This window comes from Excalfactoria chinensis, chromosome Z, assembly GCF_039878825.1.
Source record: "Excalfactoria chinensis isolate bCotChi1 chromosome Z, bCotChi1.hap2, whole genome shotgun sequence".
Classification (NCBI taxonomy): Eukaryota; Metazoa; Chordata; class Aves; order Galliformes; family Phasianidae; genus Excalfactoria; species Excalfactoria chinensis.
The window spans coordinates 24,963,447-24,983,597 of record NC_092857.1 but is presented as its reverse complement, the minus strand read 5'-3'; the positions used below and the strand labels follow the sequence as shown (position 1 = coordinate 24,983,597).

Sequence of the window (20,151 nt, the reverse complement as noted above, 5' to 3'; positions counted from 1 at the left end):
TTGCTGCCTGAGGTTAAGTACCTCATCTACCTCAGCACCGGTTACTCAGAGAGGAGCGGGGTGGAAAAAAGTGTGTCCATGAAATACCAGTCCGCATTTTGAGATCTGCTGACTCAAGTGTCTGTGAACGTGTGTATGTGCAGATGACACCTGCAGGTGGTGGAAGATGAGAGTAAGACACTCAGTAGCCACTTCTTTCATGTTTCTTTCATTACAAATCTTCCACATTTTTTTTTCCCACTAAGACTCCAGTGAGTGCAGGGCTGCAGTTTACCATAGCCAGCATTTCATCTGATATGCAAAACTTTAACCAGTCATTTACTGTTCATGAGACACGTGAAAGAAAGCCCTTCCCCTCACTGTTGTGACCTTTATCTTTGAAGTGAATGGGTGTCACAGTTCTGGCAGGACAATTTTGTTTGATTGACTGATCTATTCTCAGAAGTTATAAAAGTTTCGCTGAGCACAAGGAAGTTAGCTTGCCGCAGACCATTCGTTGTATCTGAATGACAGGTATTCATCATATCCTTTTGTGGCAGTGTAGTTAACAGACTGGAGCAAGCCCTTCTCTGACTTTTGTTAGCACAGCAATTATTCCATGGCAATCAGTGATATCTTGTTATTAGAAAACTGCAGTGACTTATACATTCTGTTGAGGACCTTTTTACCTTATTAGTCCATTTGTGAAAAATAATCTGTTGTCTACCGTGATGGAAAACTGAAGGAATGGCTTCACAAGGATAATCTTTTAACCCTTTTAAATATATGTATTTCTCAGCGAGAAGTTACTTTTTAACACAGTTGAAGCAGGATAGTGTTTTCATGGACAAAACAGAATCCAGAGTCCCGTGCCCTGTATTTTCCTGTTGAGCTGATCTGCATATGGCTGTCAACTGTGCATCTGTGAGGTCAGTTGTGCAGTTGTCTGCTTCAGAACAGGTAGATTTTCCTCATCAGTCTCTTAAGGCTTTCAGAAGCAGTTTCAGAATTAACTATATTCTTTTTTCTTTTTCCTGACAGGAAATTTTCAAAAAGTCCTGATCTTCATTGTGAATTTTGTCATTATTTGCATTTTTAACTCTATTATGAGCTTTCCAGCTCATGCTTTGGTGAGTCTTACTGCAGAACCTAAAGATTGACTTAGCAGTTCTACTTAGCAATGCTATTTTCTGGTGTTGAAACAGCTCAGGCTGCTTTTTATAGTTTCATTGTGTGTGTTCTAATGCTTTAATAAAAAGTAGACGACAGTTATAGGTAGTGAGTGACTAGCTCTTCAAAATAAAAATAGGAGTAGAAGAGTAAACGTAACTATGTAACCATACAATTATTTCAACTCACTTCATTATCTCCACATGTAAGAACAGCTGCTGCTCTGCCTTTTCTTTTTTTTTTTTTAGAATTCACAAAACATAGTTTTAAATAATACATGTAACTCTTCTTTGAAGTTTTTTTCCCTTTATTTTTCTACATACTGGGAACATGAATGCCCTTAACTCTGCTGTGGACAAAATAATTGAAATGAATGCCCTGCAGTTCAGGCCCGAGTGTAAATATCCTGTGTCCTCTCTAGCAAGAGCTACTCATTGTAGCAGAAGGCATGAGAAACTCTACCATGTATTCTCATTGATGTAGTGAGCGCTTACGCTGAGAGAAGGCAAGCAGGAATACTGTTTGAAGTTAATCCCATGAAATGTCTGAGGTGATGAGAGCCAGAATGTTCATGGATTGCTGTATTCCTTCTGCATTGTTCATACTCACAGAACGTATAAACACAAGTATATTGACTGTGGGGGTAGAATTAAATAGAATGCCTCTGCTCAAACAGACCAGGGAAATGAATCCACTCATATGGCATATTCTCTTCCAGTCTTCTTGAGTTGCTCTGGAAATATATTCTGAGCAGGCCTTTTGACAGCTGACACCTACACCCAGAGAACTCAAAGCCTATTGTCCCTCAAGGATCACTGCTGCATCAGTACCTTGATGATGAGACACAGAACATATAAGGACATAAAAAGTTCCCTCAGATGAGGCAGGAAGTGTGTCCACTACCTTTTCAAGTTACAGTCTCTGTGTGGGACCAGTTCCAAAACTTGCTTTCTGAGAGAAAATATATCCTCCCTGACCAGGAGATCTCATATAGACAAGAAAAACTTAATTGTATCCCCTTGACTTTCCATTTCTAAGTCCCCAAAATTTAAGGATCACAGAACTCAGTCTCCTGCTTTTAATATAGGAAAATTAAAGAGAAGATTAAGTAAGTGTATATACAGGCTTGTTTGAGCTATTCTGTGAAGCTGCATTGCTAAAAACAGCATCAATTGTAATTCATGGATCTGTGACCCAAAGCAAGGACTTTTAGCATCTCTTGTCAGCAGTTGTTCTTGCAGAATTAAATATTCCAGAAGTCCTCACCATAATCTTTGCTTAGTAGAATATGAAATTTATGTTCCCCATTGTATCCCCACCTTTAATTTGTGTTTTCCATCCATGTCTTTGAAGATGTAATTTCCCAGCTCCTTCCTCTCAGAGTGTTCTCCTGTAGCTTGCATTATTTCTTTGATCTGATGTAGCTCATTTTTGCTCTTAGTCTGCAGCCTTGAGAATTTTGGGAACCCCCTGCATGCCATTTTTCTTACATGTCTATAGGCTGCACAATGGTACATGTATTTAATGGGACTTCCACTGGCGATTCTTTGTTTCAGCAAATGGGCAGTAAGAAAGAAGATGTTTATTTTTCAGTGTCCTACAGGAAAATAGCTCCCATCTGTAGTGTCTAGTGATGTCACATTTTTAATAAAGGAATCTGAAGTACTCTGTGCAGATATAAAGCCAGTACAATGTCTCTAAAAGCATCTGTTGAATGCTAGGATGGGTTTACATGTTTCTGAGATACAGCTTAATGCAGAAGACTGTTGAATTGATCCATGCATTTGGACTATGCCTTTGTTTAGCAAAATTTATTCTGTGCTGCCAGTAATTGTTACTAGGAGGTAGTGATTCTTTAAAGCTGTCATATAAGTGTACATTCTCCTCAGATTACTGGAACTGTAGGCACGGATATGGGCACGGCGTGGATAAACGTGTTGGCAAAGGGGGATGGGGAGGAGCCGTATGTTCTCCAGTTAGCATGCTAATTGGATGAGATGATAACCCAGACCTGTTAGATATGATAATATTTGAATGTCAGTTTCGACAGACAGTTTATTGCCTTTCTGTAGCTTTGTGATGAAGAAAAATTGTTGTAAAGGTTACCATGGTTTGCATTGCTCAGCTGGGATAGAGCCTTACCGCCTTGAAAACAGAACTACTCCTTGCTCAAAGAAGTCATAGTCCAAAGGGGGAAAACAGGCGTAGAGAATAAAGTGAATCTTCTCTAGGCACAACTCAGAGCAGAAATTGTTTTTACTTAGAATATAGTGTACTGTCAAGTTCCTTATTTAGTCAAACTTGGGCCTTCTTGGATAAGATGATGTAATTGCTTTTTTCTGCAGCACTGCTGATAAGTAGTTGCTAAAGATGACCTGAATTTGCTACTTCTAATAATTTAGTCTGTTAAGAATCAAGAACAAAAACAACCAAAAAATTGCAAGAAATAATCTTGTATTTCACTGTAAGCTTTATGTGTTTATATGTATAATGTGTTTGTTTGCTTGAAAGGCTTAGTCTAAAATAAAACCAATACCAGCAGGATCATCATGTGTATTTTCAGAGCTGGCCTAGTAGGCAGAAAACTTTGAACAAGCTTAACAGATCCTGAAAGGCTTTTGTGCTGGTCAAAACAAGTCCACCTGAGTCTGTTTGTTCCCAAAGTAGAGAAATTCAGAAGAGTGAAAGGGAAGGGATTTCCTTCTCCTGAAACAGCACCAGGATATTGGAACATTTCTGCAAACAGAGATATTTGTGGTGTATTGTTAGGCTACCTCTAGAGAATTGGGTTTGCTCTTCCAGCATGTTAACCATTGTTTTCTTTTGGATTGTTTTCTACTTTTTGGCATTATGGTCCTATTCCCAGCCTGCACTTACTACCACATAGAGATTAAATCCTTTTATGTTTTTGCTTTTTTTGCAGAGCCAACCATAAACCTGTTAAGCTCTGCACTGTATGGCATCTGTTATGCAGTGGTATACCTAAGACCTAAAACTACAGCTGGTGCTGTATGAACACAGAAGTATACTCTTGCCTCTACCTCACATTAGAGACATGAAATACAAGTTTAAGATTAAACACGTTAATATGTTTTTACTCTGGGTACTTATTTCTAACCCTCTTCAAATAAGTATCAGCAATTCCTACTTGATTTCAATTATAGATATACATAATAAATAGATATTATTTATAGTACAAAAATAAACACCTAGGCTGAACAGGAGACTTAGATAGCAGTAGATCTTTATTACATGGAAAAAGAAAAAAAAAACAACAAAAAATGTGGATTTGGAGACAGTACTGATTAACAAATTAAAGATAATTCTGAAAGGCTGAACTTTCATTCAGGTTTCAAAAGGGTCAGTATTTCCACATTTGGAAGGGTCATCCTGTCTACCTTGGTATGCACCTGCTTTAAGAACAGCAGTCTGTCTCAAAACAGGTCTCTATTGGTCGCAGAGGTGACTGCTTTAGCCTTGACTCATAAATTCTAGGGGGACTGTATTAAGCAGGTTGAATCCTGCCAGATCTACTTTGTCTGGGCTTGACTGTAGTTAAAATTAAGTATGAGGGCTGCTTTGAAAGTAACGTCTCCTGTATTATTGTGCTGGCCCATGATGTCAGGGGTGGGTATTGGTGGTATGACGGCAGAGGTTGAACCTTCCCACCAATATTCTGTTACATATATGCTGTGTGACAGGTGGCAGCAGTGGGGCAGTTTGATCAAATGATGTCTGACGTGGAAGTGCGTATGAAGCAGAGGTGTGGAATTGTATTCCTCTGTGCGGAAAAAATTGTGCCTGCTGACATTCGTCAATGCTTGGTGAATATTTCTGTAGATCAAACAATGGATGTGAGCACAGTGAGGTGGTGGGTGGCGTGTTTAAGCAAAGGTGACACTGACAGTGGGGCACATTTTTACAAGTTTGCCATGCAGGGTGTTGTTCATTGCTGGTGAAACTGTGTAGCTAATGGTGGTGACTGGGTTGAGAAACAGTGTTTTGCGTCTGGAAATTTATCAAATAATGTTCTTGTGCTCTTTGTGTCTGTTGCAGTTTCCATGAGAATAAATAGGAGGCATTACTTTAGGAGCAACCTATGTAAATCATTTCAGTTATTCATCTGTGAAAGGTCCTTGTCAATCAGATTGTTTGACTATTCCTCAAGTCTTATATTTCATATTAAAAAGCAGTTGATTGAAAATGCAGTGAGAGAAAGAATCAAGAGGAATGGTAATAACCAGTCTGTGTAAATCCTTAGCTTTGTAGAGGGCTCCTTAAAGGGGGTTGCACATCCAGCTTACCACAGAATCATATAAATGCTTTTTTAGAGTAGCTGTTATGCCTTGGAAGCTCTCCTGTACAGGCTTGGCTTTGAACACATGAACAGAAGTGTCTTCCTAGCATATAGTAGTTGGCCTTTGTGTTTTGTAAAGGAAGGTACAAGGATGACAAGGATGTTTAGAAGAGCTGGCTGCTCTTCAAGGATGCCCTTCTGGTAGCACAAGAGGTCTCCATTCCTCTGAATAAGAAAGTGGGCAGGCGAGGTAGGAAATTGGCATGGCTCAGCAAGGACCTGCTGAGAGAACTGAGAGTGAAGAAAGGGGTGTACAAGCTCTGGAAACAAGGCTGTGTCACCTGGGAAGAATACAGGGATGCTGTCCGGACTTGCAGATGTGGGATCAGGGAAGCCAAGGCGCAGGCAGAACTGAACTTGGCAAGGGATGTGAAAAACAATAAGAAAACCTTCTACAGGTACATTGGCCAGAAGAGATGGGCCAAAACGGGCATACCTACTTTGGTAAATTTAAAAGGAGAAGTGGCATAACAGATGAAGAGAAAGCTGAGGTGCTGCTGAATGAGTTCTTCACCTCGGTCTTCGCTGGTGGCCAGGATTCTAGTCTTTTTCACGTCCCTAAACCCTGCATCCCCAAACCTCTATGTGGGGACCAAGGAGGTAAATCCCTCCCCACTGTAAGGGTAGAGCAAGTCTGAGAGTGCCTCCTTAGACTGAATGCGTACAAGTCTATGGGGCCAGATGGCGTGCATCCCAGAGTCCTGAAGGAGCTGGCTGAGGTGGTTGCCGAGCCGCTCTCCATCATATTTGAGAAGTCGTAGCTGTCAGGTGAGGTCCCGGATGACTGGAGGAAGGGTCACGTCACTCCCATATACAAGAAGGGGAGCAGGGAGGACCCGGGGAACTGCAGGCTGGTGAGCCTCACTTCCGTGCCTGGGAAGATCATGGAACAGATCCTCATGGACAACATGCTCGATCACATAAAGAATGAGAATGTGATCTGAGACAGCCAGCATGGCTTCACCAGGGGAAGGTCATGCTTAACTAAACTTATGGCCTTCTATGATGGAGTGATGGCAATGGTGGACGAAGGGAAGGCAACCGATGTCATTTACCTGGACCTGAGCAAGGCCTTTGACATGGTCCCCCACCACATCCTCATCTCCAAATTGGAGGGAAGTGGATTTGATGGGTGGACGACTCGATGGATAAGCAATTGGTTGAAAGGCCGCAGACAGAGGGTGGTGGTCAATGGCTCTATGTCCGGGTGGAGGCCGGTAACGAGTGGTGTCCTCCAAGGGTCTGTCTTGGGACCGGTGCTCTTTAACATCTTTATAAATGACATCAATGAGGGAATTGAGTGCACCCTCAGCAAGTTTGCTGATGACACCAGGCTGAGTGGTGTGGTTGATACGGTGGAAGGAAGGGATGCCATTCAGAGGGACCTCGACAGGCTGGAAAGCTGGGCTCGGGTGAACATAATGAGGTTCAACACAGCAAAGTGCAAGGTTTTGCACTTGGGCCAGAAGAACCCCAGACACCTGGGAGTAGTAGTCCTTGAGAGCAGCTCGGCAGAGAAGGACCTGGGGGTCCCGATGGATGAGAGACTCAACATGAACCAGCAGTGTGCTCTGGCAGCTCAGAAAGCAAATGGGATCCTGGGCTCCATCAGGAAAGGGGTGGTCAGCAGGGATAGGGAGGTGATTATCCCTCTACTCGGCTCTTGTGAGGCCCCATCTTGAGTACTGTGTCCAGGTGTGGAGCCCTCAGTACAAGAAGGACACAGAGATTTTGGAAAGGGTCCAGAGGAGGGCCACGAAGATGATCAGGGGCCTGGAGCACCTCCCCTATGAGGACAGGCTGAAGGAGTTAGGCTTGTTCAACCTGGAGAAGAGAAGGCTGCGGGGTGACCTCATTGAAGCCTTTCAACACCTGAAGGGAACCTACACCCAGGAGGGGAGTAAACTCTTTGAAAGGGCTGATAATAGCAGGACTAGGGGAAATGGATCCAAGTTGAAAGAGGGAAGATTTAGGTTGGATGTTAGGGGGAAGTTCTTTACTAGGAGAGTGGTTAGACCCTGGAACAGGCTGCCCAGGGAGGTTGTGGATGCCCCGTCCTTGGAGGTGTTCAAGGCCAGGTTGGATGGGGCCCTGGGCAACCTGATCTAGTAAAGGTGTATGTTTGGTGGCCCTGCTAGGCAGGGGGGTTGGAACTACATGATCCTTGAGGTCCCTTCCAACCTGGGTCATTCTGTGATTCTGTGTGTACTTCAACATAGTGATGAAACTTTAAAGAAAGCATTAATATAACAAAACTCTAGATGTAACTCGGTCTGGCTCAGTAACAAGAGAAATATACTGGTAAAGCCTTTTTAGCTGAGGTTCCTACTTTTTTCAAAGTATTGCAGCATGTAAACTCATCTAGGTTCTTATTGACATCGAGTTCTGAGGGAAGGATCAGTTTTGAATGGTGCTGTAGATGTGTTTTATTCTGCTTTGTTTTACTCTATAGCTCAGCTATTAGGATTTACAGCAAAACAGACAATATTCCTTGACTGAACTCAAGCTGTGTGTTTGTTTGTTTGTTTGTTTTTTAAAAAAAGCACTTCTTAAATGTGTGTTGTTTTATTGTGTCTTCTGCAGAGTGGCAAAAGTAATGAAGGTTCCTGTGTATGAAACACCAACAGGATGGAGATATTTTTCCAATCTCATGGATTCTGGACGTTGCTCGCTCTGTGGAGAGGAAAGCTTTGGCACTGGTAAGTAGTACACAGACATGTCCGGAGACTTTTAGTGACAGTAATTTTCTGAGGTACCTAAAGTCAAAGCCAAAATAATAATGATAATAATAATAATAGTAATAATAATAATAATAATAAATCAGTGAATTATCCTATGCTTGAACAAAGGACTGTCAGCTTTTCGTATTTGGGGCATCTAGTAGTCACTGGTGTCCACATACCTTGAAGTATGAAAAATGTGAAAGGTGGGTATTGCAAGGTTGGTCGCTGCTCTGACAACCTTCAAAGGCATCTGACACTGTATTCTGATTTGAATGTTATGTGGAAGGATTTCTCTAGCTCCATTGTAATAGTTTTTTTTTGGACCACAATGGCATTTTGAGGGATTTAGCCTGCATTTGCATGGTTCTTGCAGACTTTTGTTTTTCCTAACATGAATCAGTGTACAAAGTGAGGATTGTTATGTCTAATCAAACCTGTTACACATGTCCCTTTTTTAGAACATTACAGATACTGGAAAGCCAGATAGTGATAAAGTCATCTCTAGAATAAATTCAGCTGCATATCAACACCTGTTCTCCCTAAGTATTTTTCCCTTATCTGTCCCAAGAACCAGTCAAACAACAGAATGCAGAAAGAATAATCTGAGCTGCCCTCATTCAGAGCAAACCAGTAGCTTATAATGTATAAAACTGAACAAATGTGGTTTTGTAGAATGAGAAAAACTGAACACATTTTGCAGTGCTTCCTGTTTTTCTTTCCTGGATTCTGGAACCTGATTTATTTATTCTTTATATTTTTTATTATTATTATGGTTGCAATATGAGTGTTTTTGAGTCACTACATATCAGAATAACTTAACGCATTGCATAGCTAATAATACATTGTATATTTTGATGCAGATTCTATGAAGTTTATTTTTTTTGTTGTTGTGGGGTTTTTTTTTTTTGTGTGTGTGTGTGTGTGTGTGTGTAATTCCTTGCCTACAGATTTTCATAGAAAATCATTTATTGTGCAGTGAAATCAGATTGGAAATTTCATGTTGCTTTGATTTAGTTAACTCTGGAACTACGTTACTATTAATTGAGGTCAATTAGTCCAGAATGCTTCTTGTTTAAAAATGAGGATATCTTTATTCAATAGTCTCTCATTAACTTTCTTCTGAGTATCTGGGCTGTGATGGAAGAACTCAAGAATGCATTAGTTTTCTTTGGGTGTCTGTAAGAATAAGTAAAGCATGTGTGTTTTGCTTTCTGTTCTGATTATGAACCACTGTCCCATCGCTAGCTTCCTGGTTGCCTTGGTTCAGCTGCTGTGCATCGGATAAATTTTTTTGTCTGAGGGTTTTCTGCAAGGTCACAGAATGATGGCTTTAGCTTGGGAAGGGAGGCATTTTCAGATCTTGTACCTTTCAGAACGTACTGTCATTTGCTGTTATATGCTGCTAGACTGCATCTCTGTTTGCCTGAACCAGATGGGTGGTTTTTGATGCTTTTTCACTAAGTCAGTTCTTTACTCCTCTCTGGATATTAAAGTTTCTCTTGCAGGTATATCCAAAGATTGTTATTTCCATGAAAGTTAGGTGGCTCCTGGGACATCAACAGGATGTCATTAGCACCTAAATAATTTGAAAATGAGCGACCCTGTTTTCACTGTCACACTGTAGGAAAAGAAAAAAGTGATCTGTCATTGGAATTAGCCCGTGGGAATTGACTCCCACAGACTGAAGTACATCTGGATGCACTAGCCAACTGTGTGTAGCCTGTTCTACAGCATGAAAAAGACCAAATATCAGATTTTCATGGCACCTTGAAAAGACCTGATGTGTATCCATGTGCATGCTCAGGTCTCCCCGAGTATCAGTTATACTGATCTTTCTGCAGATCAGCCATATAGATCAAGAAAAATAGTTTCTGAGCTTGATCTGCTGAAACACTGAGGATGTTCTGATTTGTGTTGACCTTATTTCCTTATTAACCAAAGTAGCAGATGCTTGTTGGAGTGGGGGAAGACGCACAGTCAGAGATAAAAAGGGCCTATGGAGTTTGGCTGTTCTTGAAAGTAGGCAACTGTGGCTCCTCTCTTACTGCCCTTGACTTTTCCCCTTTACTTCCATCTTTCTGTAAAGTCCTAAACCAATAGTAGCTGCTGTTCTGATTTTGCAGCTATCATCTCCTGACCTCACATCCATCTCTGCATTCCTAGCACTCTTTGTATTCCCATTTTAGTCTGATCCTCATATCCCACAGTCAATTCTTCATATTTCCAGTAAATTCTGTCTCTTGTTAGTTGTAATGGTGCTTGAACAACATATTGTTGGCCAATGGAGAGAGCTGTTCTACAGGAACACCAAACCAGTGCAGCTTGGTCCATTCCACTAAGCTTCCTAGTACCTAGAGAACTTCATTGGCAGTTCAGAAAGCCTCTTGGCCTCCCATTTTTAACAATGCCATCTAAACGATAGTGTTAACTGTTGACGTTCCAGCCTACTGGCATGCAGACCACTTGGAGCATTGGGTCAGAGTGTAGGTAATCTTTGTGTAAGTTGTGGCAGAGCCTACAGGGCAGTGATATCTAAAGTTTCTTTTTCTCCTTGCTGCAATTTTCTTATCATCTTTCAGTTTTGTGCAGCTGTCTGGAAAAAATTGCATATGCCAGGAGGTTTATTAGTAAAACATAGGCTGGTGTGTAGATGACCAATACTTTAGCAATGTGAGCTGTTTTTAGCAATAAATATTTAAATATTTACCTTATAGCGAACCTGTTGGTAATGTCCTAAAAGCTGCATGAACTTCACAAATTTCTGCCAGTATTGGGCATTTGAGTAAATCTTACAGCTTTCCTCTCCATCACAGCTATTTAGGGAACTGAAATGACACATTTTAGTTTTCAGTGAAGAAGTTTTAATGAAATATACCATATTGCAGATCAGAGCAGGGAAATTACTGTTCTGTGAAAGAGAATGGAGATTTACATATCCACATTCTGCTGTCAAACTAACCATGCAGCACTGGTATACAGCTGATTGGTTGTATACCCAGGTAATCCAGCCCAGCTGGAATTTCCAAACAGTACAGAGCCTTAGTCTTACAATATAAGGGATTTTGCACTGGCAGATAAATAAAAGCAAAGTTTCTGCTATAAAAGGACAAAAGATTTTGAAAACATCCCTAGTGCTGCGTTTCCCAGACTTGTTTTCTGGCAGCTGATCTTGGAGCTCAACCAGTGCTTTAAAATCTTCTTCCATTTTTGTAGTCGTGTGGGGAGCTTGTCAGATGAGGTTAGCAGCTTTCTGGTTCTATGACTAATGCTTAGGACACAGTTCAGAGAAGGGCATCTGCAGCAGCAATTAGTTTCTAAATTTCATCAGCAAAGAATTAGGATTCAGAGAGCTGTATGGTTGATTTATCTTTCTGCAGTTTAAGCCACCTCAGTAATTGATGCGTCTTTCATAAACTTGCATGTTCCATCTCCCAAATTTCCAGATGCTATGAACACCATCTGCTTTCTCCTGCAAGATTATGTGGAAGAAGAACTAGTGGAGAATATAAAGATGGTCTGGGGCTGATAATGATAAAAGCCTTTAAAGGGCTGTGTGGTCTTATCTGTTACAGTAATGCAACACTCCATTTGCCTAAAATATCACCAAGACTCAAGTCACTGGAGGATAAATATGTAAGGCTCAAACTGTGTGCAGACAAAATGTTCTACTGTGAGTTTATATACATGCTTCAGTTTCACATTTGTTTTAAAGATGCATTTACAGAGTGCAATATGCTAGACAGAATTGGCTAATTTAGGGAAAAGCAATTACATTTTCTTCTTATATATGATCCTCAAGGCTCACTGTCTATCAAAATTGAAGCTCTTCTCAGATAAAGAATAAATGAGACATATAGAAGAAAGTCTGCGTACCCAATAGCTTGGCAGTATCAGAAAAAAAATAATCATGTGAGCATTTTTTCCTGATTTGACTTGTTTCTCAGCCTGCTGACTGTCAAGACTACTTCGGTTTAAGCCTGTCTGTGTACTTGTGAATGGGAATGTGCTCTAGCAGTGCTTCCCAGATTGTTTACTCTGAGTCTGCCCATAGTAATTAACTGTAGCAGGAGTATAAAATAACTTTTGTTGTTATTGTTATATTGAGAAATACATGGCAGATTAACTTAAAAATAATCTGCACAACTACTTGCTGTTACTGTAATTTTCCTTACCAATGGCAAATTAAATACAATGACATAATTAGAAGAATGTTTGTTGACTCCACTGTTCTTTCTGTTTTGTTTCCTTACACAGGGGCTGGAATTCATGAATGCTATGTATTTTTCAATGTGCAGTATCAATGAGAATTATCCTGAGTTTGCTGAGTGCCCTCAGCAAAACAAAGTGACTGGTAGTATTGGAATCTCAGGAATTGTGGGCTCCTTTTATTTGATCACTTTGCACAAACTGACTGCCTCTGCAGATTTCACAGCAATAGATATTAGGTACATGAACCGAAGGAAGATACTGCTAACTGAATGGAGCTGGCAGAGCTAGCTTCCTCCCTTGTGTTTTGAGCATGTGAGGTGGATAGTAAGTGTGAGAGAGGAAGTGAGGACACCTACAAAGATAAAACAAGTGAAAGCCGGAGTTGACTTAACAGAGTTGTACTAGTGGATTTTAATTTGCTAAAAGAAATGAAAGCAATACATTTGCACGTATATGTGTGGTAAAATAAGAGGTGGAATAAATAAATTTGGAGAAATCCCAGTTGTCAATTCTCCTTCTAATAAGAATAATGCATCGATACATTTCTTGGAAACACAGGACTACTGTTACTGTTAGGGTAGTGTTTTTAATCTCTGATCTATTTATTTATCTATCTATTTATTTATTTATTTATTTTAATTCTGAAATGGTTGGGTTGTTGACAGGTTTTTCCATACAGACTTCTGCCTCTGGATTGCTTTCTTCCTATGCTTTTTCTTTCCAGAGGAACAACAATCTGTATGTCATCATGAAGGACACACAAGGACACAACACACGCCAAAGCTGCTAAATGGATCAGAAGAATGATACGTGTGTACACTCATCCCTCTTCACAGAGATTTATAAGCTTAAGCCATGCCAAAACAGGGCTCAGAGACCTTTCTAAAAATTCTTATGCCCGTGTTTCACTGGACCATTTTGGTTCAGTGAAACATACTCAAACTGTTTGTTAAATCAAAATGCTTATTTTCTTCAGTGCTAAGTTTAGACCTTCGCACACATGTCGAGATATTTTGACTGTTTTGCTGACTGAGTAGTGTGCCTTTCACCATGTGAATTGATGGCTTGCAGTCTGCAGCACGTTGCACACTGGGAGAGTAAATGATAATTTACTTTGAAACAAATAACTTGTGTATTTATCTCTACCACATCTCCACTTGCTGCTAGTGTCTGTTGAGCAGATTAATCAATTTAAGTTGTGGGTAATATCATCAATAGAGATGACTTCTAGGCAGAATTAACGTTTCCTGTGCTAAGAATGAATGGCTAAAAGAAGACCCAGGAAGGTTAAGAAAAAAGGCACAGCAGTGCTGGGGCAAGTTCACCATTACCAGGACCATGCATAACATCCCAGTTCTCCTCCACCCTGCCCAAGATCCCCCACCAGCTCCTGCTCCCAAAACAACTCATCAGTGCCAGGCTGCAGTTCCCCACCCTTTTGTCCTGCCTAGCCATGGGCAGTAGCCAAGCTTCTTCTGACACCCGGAAAACCCCCTGCACCTGTGCTGGCCTAACAACTTTTCTGCTGTTCCCAGAGAAATGACAGGTGCTGGTGGGAGCTGACAGCTCTCTTCTACATCTTCCTTTCAGTGGCAGTGGCAGAAAGCTGCACTGGCAGCGTTATCTAGGAAGAAACTCTTGTCTGCAGTAAAAAATAGGATCATGCCATTTGCTTCGCATATGAGCAAAGCTGATTTTGTTATCTGTAGACCAAATTGTTGGTATTTCTTTGGAGGGCATCCTTTAGCTAATCTACTGTGTTACCATGAGGAAGGAGTAGAAGAGGTGAGGATCTGACTATATGAAGGGCTGACTTCCTGTTCGGGGTCATTTGTTTTTTTATCTGAAGCTATTTGCGAAGCTCCAAGGGCTCATAAATAACCCTGCCCTTTTTCTTCTGATCAGGCAGCACTCCATGCTTTGATAGCATCCGGAGGCTCTGAACCAGGGAACAAAGTAAGCTCTTAACTGTTTTTATAGCAGCTGCTAGGGGACCAGGCTATAGCTCTAGGCACTGTGTTAGCGGACTGTCCTTGTTGCGAACAGCTCACAGACTGCAGGTCAAGGCAGGTCAAAAGTGGCAGAAAGAAAGTTTTCTCAGAAACATGACAGCTACTTTGCAGACATGAAGGAACATGGCTGGCTGTCTCAGTCCTTAAATCCATTTGAGCTATTAAGTGTCCTAGTTTTCTACAGGACCCAACTGACAGACTCAAGCAAAATCTTCATGTATCTTTTTTTTCTTGTGATTTCTAGAAACACTTTTCCCCTTTACAACCAGTAATCATTTTTATGCAGTTCTGGTATTGTATGGATCAGTAATTTATGCGTAATTAGCTCAGCAGTAATTGTAAATGTTAGATTCAAGGGGTGGGGGGTGGTGTATGTAATCCAAGGAGCCTGAGTTACAGGCAGAGCTATGGCAAACCCAGGTCGATGTGTGCTTTGTGTGAAGCAAATTTGTGTGAATAGCAGCTGCTACGTTGACTTGCTGCTCTCTGTCAAAAAGATGGACTGAAAGACAAAAGCAGCAGCGGTAACTGAGGGACGGATGTTAAGAGTTAACCCCAGCAATCACAGTTGCTCCAGGCAAATCTTACTGCTTTCCTTATGTCTTTAATTTTCTCTTGACAGTTTTTCACAGGATTAACAGCTTCAGTGCATCAATTTATATAACGAGAACCAGATCCTTTGCCAGTAGGAAAACAGCCATTTTTGACAAATGTGTGTACAGAACTTGCAGGCTATTGTATAAAAAATACAGAACTGCAAAGCAGACTTGATGCAGCAGAATTTTTATATTTGATGAGGGAGACTATATATCATGGAACACATTTTGGAACAAAAGCCTTTCTGATTTCTCTCTGGAGATGTTTTGCTAAGTAATTTCTGGGGGCATGGGTAGTCAAACTGTGGGTCAGTAATTCATGAAAGAAAAAGCAACAAAACTTCTGACTTGGAAACCCCGTCCTTGGAGGTGTTCAAGGCCATGTTGGATGGGGCCCTGGGCAACCTGATCTAGTAAATGTGGAAGTTTGGTGGCCCTGCCAGGCAGGGGGGTTGGAACTACATGATCCTTGATGTCCCTTCCAACCCAGGTCATTCTGTGATTCTGTGACTTAATACATTTGCTTTGTACCCAGGGTTTTCATACTGTGTGAACAGAAAATGATAACTAAGTGCAACTAAAAAACTTCAACCTAATCTGGTGTTAATGTGCCAGAGCAGTGGCCACAGATTAGTTAAAGTAGTCATCTTCCAGTGTTTACTAATTGTCAAGTGTCTTGGATCTTACTTTCTATTGAAGGTTCTTAAGAGTTCAGCTAGATTCAGTACAGACTGCCACAAAAACTTGCTCTAAATTATCCAAAAGGAGCAAGTGCTTGCTGAGATGACCAATACCTTTCCTATAGAATACTCTTTGGTTATGAAATGATAGTTATGTTGGAACTTTTTGCTGCTTGATACATTACTGTTCTAACAGACAGAGTTTACCTTGATAGAAATGCTCCCAGTCCAGATAAATTATGTGTCTATTGCAAAGCAGTCTATTGCTCCAAGTTTTCCTTTTGGTTTTGTATGTGGAAATTTCCAATTCAGGTCAATGCTGATTTGAATTCATATGGTAGACTTGAATTTATGCCTCCTGTATCTCTGAATGTGTCCTAAATACTGTGGGATTTTCAAAAATTATTCTTAGTTCCCTTTCTATCAATTTGTATCTATACAGCTGTGAAACTGAAGGAATTTAGGTCTGAGCACTCAAACATTTTTATCTCTGAAAGGTAAGGAGGAACTCAGGGAAAAAAAAGTTCTCTTCTGATTTTTTTCTTCAGAAGCTATTTATCATGTTTTTGTTTTAAATATATTTATATCTTTAATTTGTACTGATGGAAGGTTATAAATATTCTGGAAATTTATGTTTTTCATGGAATGGGAAAACTCATCTTCCCCAGCTTGACGGATGAATGTCTGTACAGATAGGGAGATGCCCTTGAATTTGACTCACATAACACGGAACACGCCTGGCCAGGAGTCTTGCCCAGTTCTGGGAAACAGTACCAGAAATGTGGAAGTACCCTGTATGTCAGCAAGCTAGAGTAATGATTAAAAATGTGTTTCTGCTGCTACCACTTCTATCCACATACTCACGTATATTTTTTACTTAACGTTAGGGGTAAATGTAAAAATGAATTTCAGTTGTCACCGAAGCTACCATAGTTGTGGAAGTTAGTACCTTCCTGGCTACCATTATGTGATGTCCAAGTTAAATGAGACATTTGCCCAGCCTCTTAGCTTGTTATCTCATACACAGTGATATCAAATAATGTGCTTTACATATCTCTCTTTAGGGTCTGACCACCTTCGAGAGAAAGACGGACTGTGGGCTGTTCTAGTTTGGCTTTCAATCCTAGCAGCGCGAAAGCAGAGTGTCGAAGAAATTGTCAGGGATCACTGGGCAAAGTTTGGTCGGCACTACTACTGCAGGTGAGAAAAATGAAGGCACAGGAACTTATGCAGTCAGTGGGTTGACTCTTCTACAAATAAGGCTTGATGAGCTGCGCTCAGCTATGTTTAGATGTTTGTTTGATATGTCCATGTAATGAAAATCTGCTACAGATTGCCACTGTTCTGTATGCAGTTTTTTATCAGTTGAGTAAGCAGATTTTTCTCACTGGAGGAGTTGTGCATATATGTCACTTCCAGTATATTACATGTGGAATCCCTGGGAATAGCTGGTTACATGGTTTTGAAAAATGTCAGAATCTCAGCAAGTTTACTCATACATTTGTTTCTCCATGCTTCTTCCTGAAAATGCTCTTGTGAAAACCAATTTTGTGCTTGCTTTGAACTCAAGAGAACTCTGAAGATCCATAAATACCTGTTTTTATTAATGTCTCAAAAGAGTGAATTCTAATTGGTGTTCACCTAACACAGATCTTACCTTAGCTTCTCTCTCTCTCTCTTTCAGAATAGGTTTAGTTCAGATGAGTAAGTATAATCACGGAGGAACACAGCTGTTCCTCAAAACTTTCAGCAAAGTTTCTTCTGTTTCATTTTCTTCAGGGCACTGCACTGATGGTGCTCTTGATTTCAGAACGCTGTCTGTGCTGGGGTTAGTCTGCAGAAGAGGAGGCTCAGGAGAGATATTACTGCCCTGTACAACTACCTGAAAGGAGGTTGTTGTGAGACAGGAGACAGCCTCTTCTCTCGGGTAGCTAGTAATAGGACTAGAGGGGATGGCCTCAAGTTGCGCCAGCGCAAGTTCAGGTTGGATATTAAGAAAGACTTTTCCTAAAGAGTGGTCAGGCGCTGGAATGGGCTGCCAATGGAGATGGTAGAGTCACTGTCCCTGGAGATGTCCAGGAAGTGTTTACATACTGCACTAAGGAACATGGTTTAGTGGGGAAGTATTGGTGGCAGGTGAATGTTTGGACCAGGTCATCTTAGAGGTCTTTTCCAACCTTAGCAATTCCATGGTTCTATGATTATACAATTTTTTGTACGTTGCTTAAGATACAATGTGTTTTCCAAATGGTTTCTATTGCCTTAAGAGATAGGTGGCCAGATTAGAACTGTGGCACGTATGTAGAATGGGCAGATTACACAGGACTGCATGCATGCTCTGGTTTATTTTGCAGTCAGTACTTCAGTAGTCCACTGTCAATTTTTGGAGTAATCAACAAATTGCTAATTGTGTGTGTATTGAGATCTATGAAAAAAGAATCGTCTTCTAAGTGGACTTAGTTTTTACTTCTACTTTTTTTATCTACATGCAAGGTTTGACTATGAAGCATTGGAACCCAGAACAGCGTATTTCATAATGAGAGATCTGGAAGCTTTGATCACTGACAAGTCATTCAGCCATCAGCAGTTTGCTGTGGGCAGCAGTATCTACAGTGTGGAAAGAACAGACAGCTTTGAGTACATAGATCCTGTGGATGGCACTGTGACCAAAAGACAGGTATGGCTGTGGTGGTGGAGTAGGAAAGTTTTGCAGCTTTCAACGTGTCTACTAAAACATTTCTGACATTCAGCTGAAAGCCTTACCATTTATTTATAGGACATTTTTTAAGATTTGCTCTGATAGATACCACATTTCCTGCTTAAGATCAGCTCAGACTGGATAAGATAATCCACCGCTGGTTTGGCTTGCACTTGCTGTGCCTAAATGGAGACTGTAGTGTCATAGAAAATGTAGGCAGAGATGGGGTCCCTGCTGCCAGCAATGCAAATATAGAGAGGTACCCCTCTCCTGAATAATGGAAGTGTCATATAGAAAGGCAGTGTTTGCTTTTTCTGTTTTCTATCTGAAATCTACAGTTGCTGTACATTACAAAAAAAAGTTCAAATTTTCTTACTTTTGGTATTCACATAATTAAGACATGTTATTCCCTTGTTGCCAATGGCATGCAGAAGATTTAAGCAGATTGTCCCGTATCGGGGCATGTTTGCCTTCTCTAGTCAAAATAACTGCTCTGTGTTCCTTTTGGGCTGACTGTAGGCTATGTCAATATTAAGATCTTTTAGCTATCAAGTTCTGCCACTCAAACTGAGCCTTTGATGTTCCATGACAAGCACAAAAGCAGACACGTACTTTTGCCTGGTGTAGATGTATATAAAAAACATTTTGAATATGAGCTGTGGCTCATATTTACATGTATTCTGATTTTATGCTGCTTATTTTTATTGTCCTGTTTGTGAGCTTTGTAAATTGCTTGACCTGATCAGACTCTACCAAATGATATTATGGGCTGTTAAAACAGTTGCCATTCCATTCTGCGCAGTGTCTTTGTAGTTTCCATTCATTATTACATCCACATGATATAAGCAGCCCACCTGCCACAGAACAACTGTGTTTGTACATATTGCTGTTGAAACAAGGTACGAGGGTATTGTCATATCCGAATCCACTGGAAAATTAGAGGCATGGCAGACTTGTGACTCTTGTCCTTTAGAAAAAAAAAAAAGTTTGTAAATTTTTAGTGTACTTTCCCTTTCTTTTCATCCAAAGCTGTTTCCTAAATTGGAGTACAGCCGTTAATCACGTCACCGTGTAATACAGAGAAGCATGACTTGCTCTGTTTTTAAATGGACTTTGAAATGGAGAGCATGTCTTTTCATTGGCGAAAGCATTCATTTGATGAGAGTACAATTCAATCTGTTTGTCATTTGACGAGCTTACATTCCTGGCTCTGTGTGTTTGCAGCCTTGGTGGAATTCTCCAAGCATAATAAAATAAGAAATGACATTATTCCATGGAAATAGGCAACAGTTCACACTGCTGCCATTTTCCTCACACTGTATGCTCTTTGTGCAAATGCAGGAGCCTGTTTGAGACTGTCATGAGTTTCGTGTAGATTTTCCAGCTAGGTTTTCAGGAACTTCCTCAGAATTCCTCATTTGTAAGTGGATAGAAAATTGTACTCCATGTATCTGAACTGCATCTACTGGACTACAACTAAGTCAGTCTTAATAAACTGCAGAAAGCAAACAGCAATAACAAAATAGCTATGTAGCAATACAAGCAGATCATACTCTAGTTTATTCTGAAACAAATAGAAAATTGTTTATCATCACAATTCAGTAATAAGCTATAAAGTTAAATGAAATGTTCTGCTGTTCCTGAAAACTGTGGTGGCCTTTGCACAGATATTAGCACATAACAGTATCAAACAAGTTATCAACTAAAAGGATGGACTCTTTCATGAA

The 20,151-nt window shown here is 40.5% G+C and overlaps 1 protein-coding gene across 1 annotated transcript in view; it reads left to right on the top strand.

Moving 5' to 3' along the window:
* The window catches only part of PGM5 (phosphoglucomutase 5), a 69,240-nt gene that overhangs the window by 36,228 nt on the left and 12,861 nt on the right, over positions 1-20,151 (top strand). Inside the window, exons 7-9 of the mRNA XM_072359402.1 lie at positions 8,090-8,205; positions 16,791-16,926; positions 18,220-18,403. Of these exons, the coding sequence (XP_072215503.1) occupies positions 8,090-8,205; positions 16,791-16,926; positions 18,220-18,403 (436 nt within the window). The remainder of the gene's footprint in view (positions 1-8,089; positions 8,206-16,790; positions 16,927-18,219; positions 18,404-20,151) is intronic.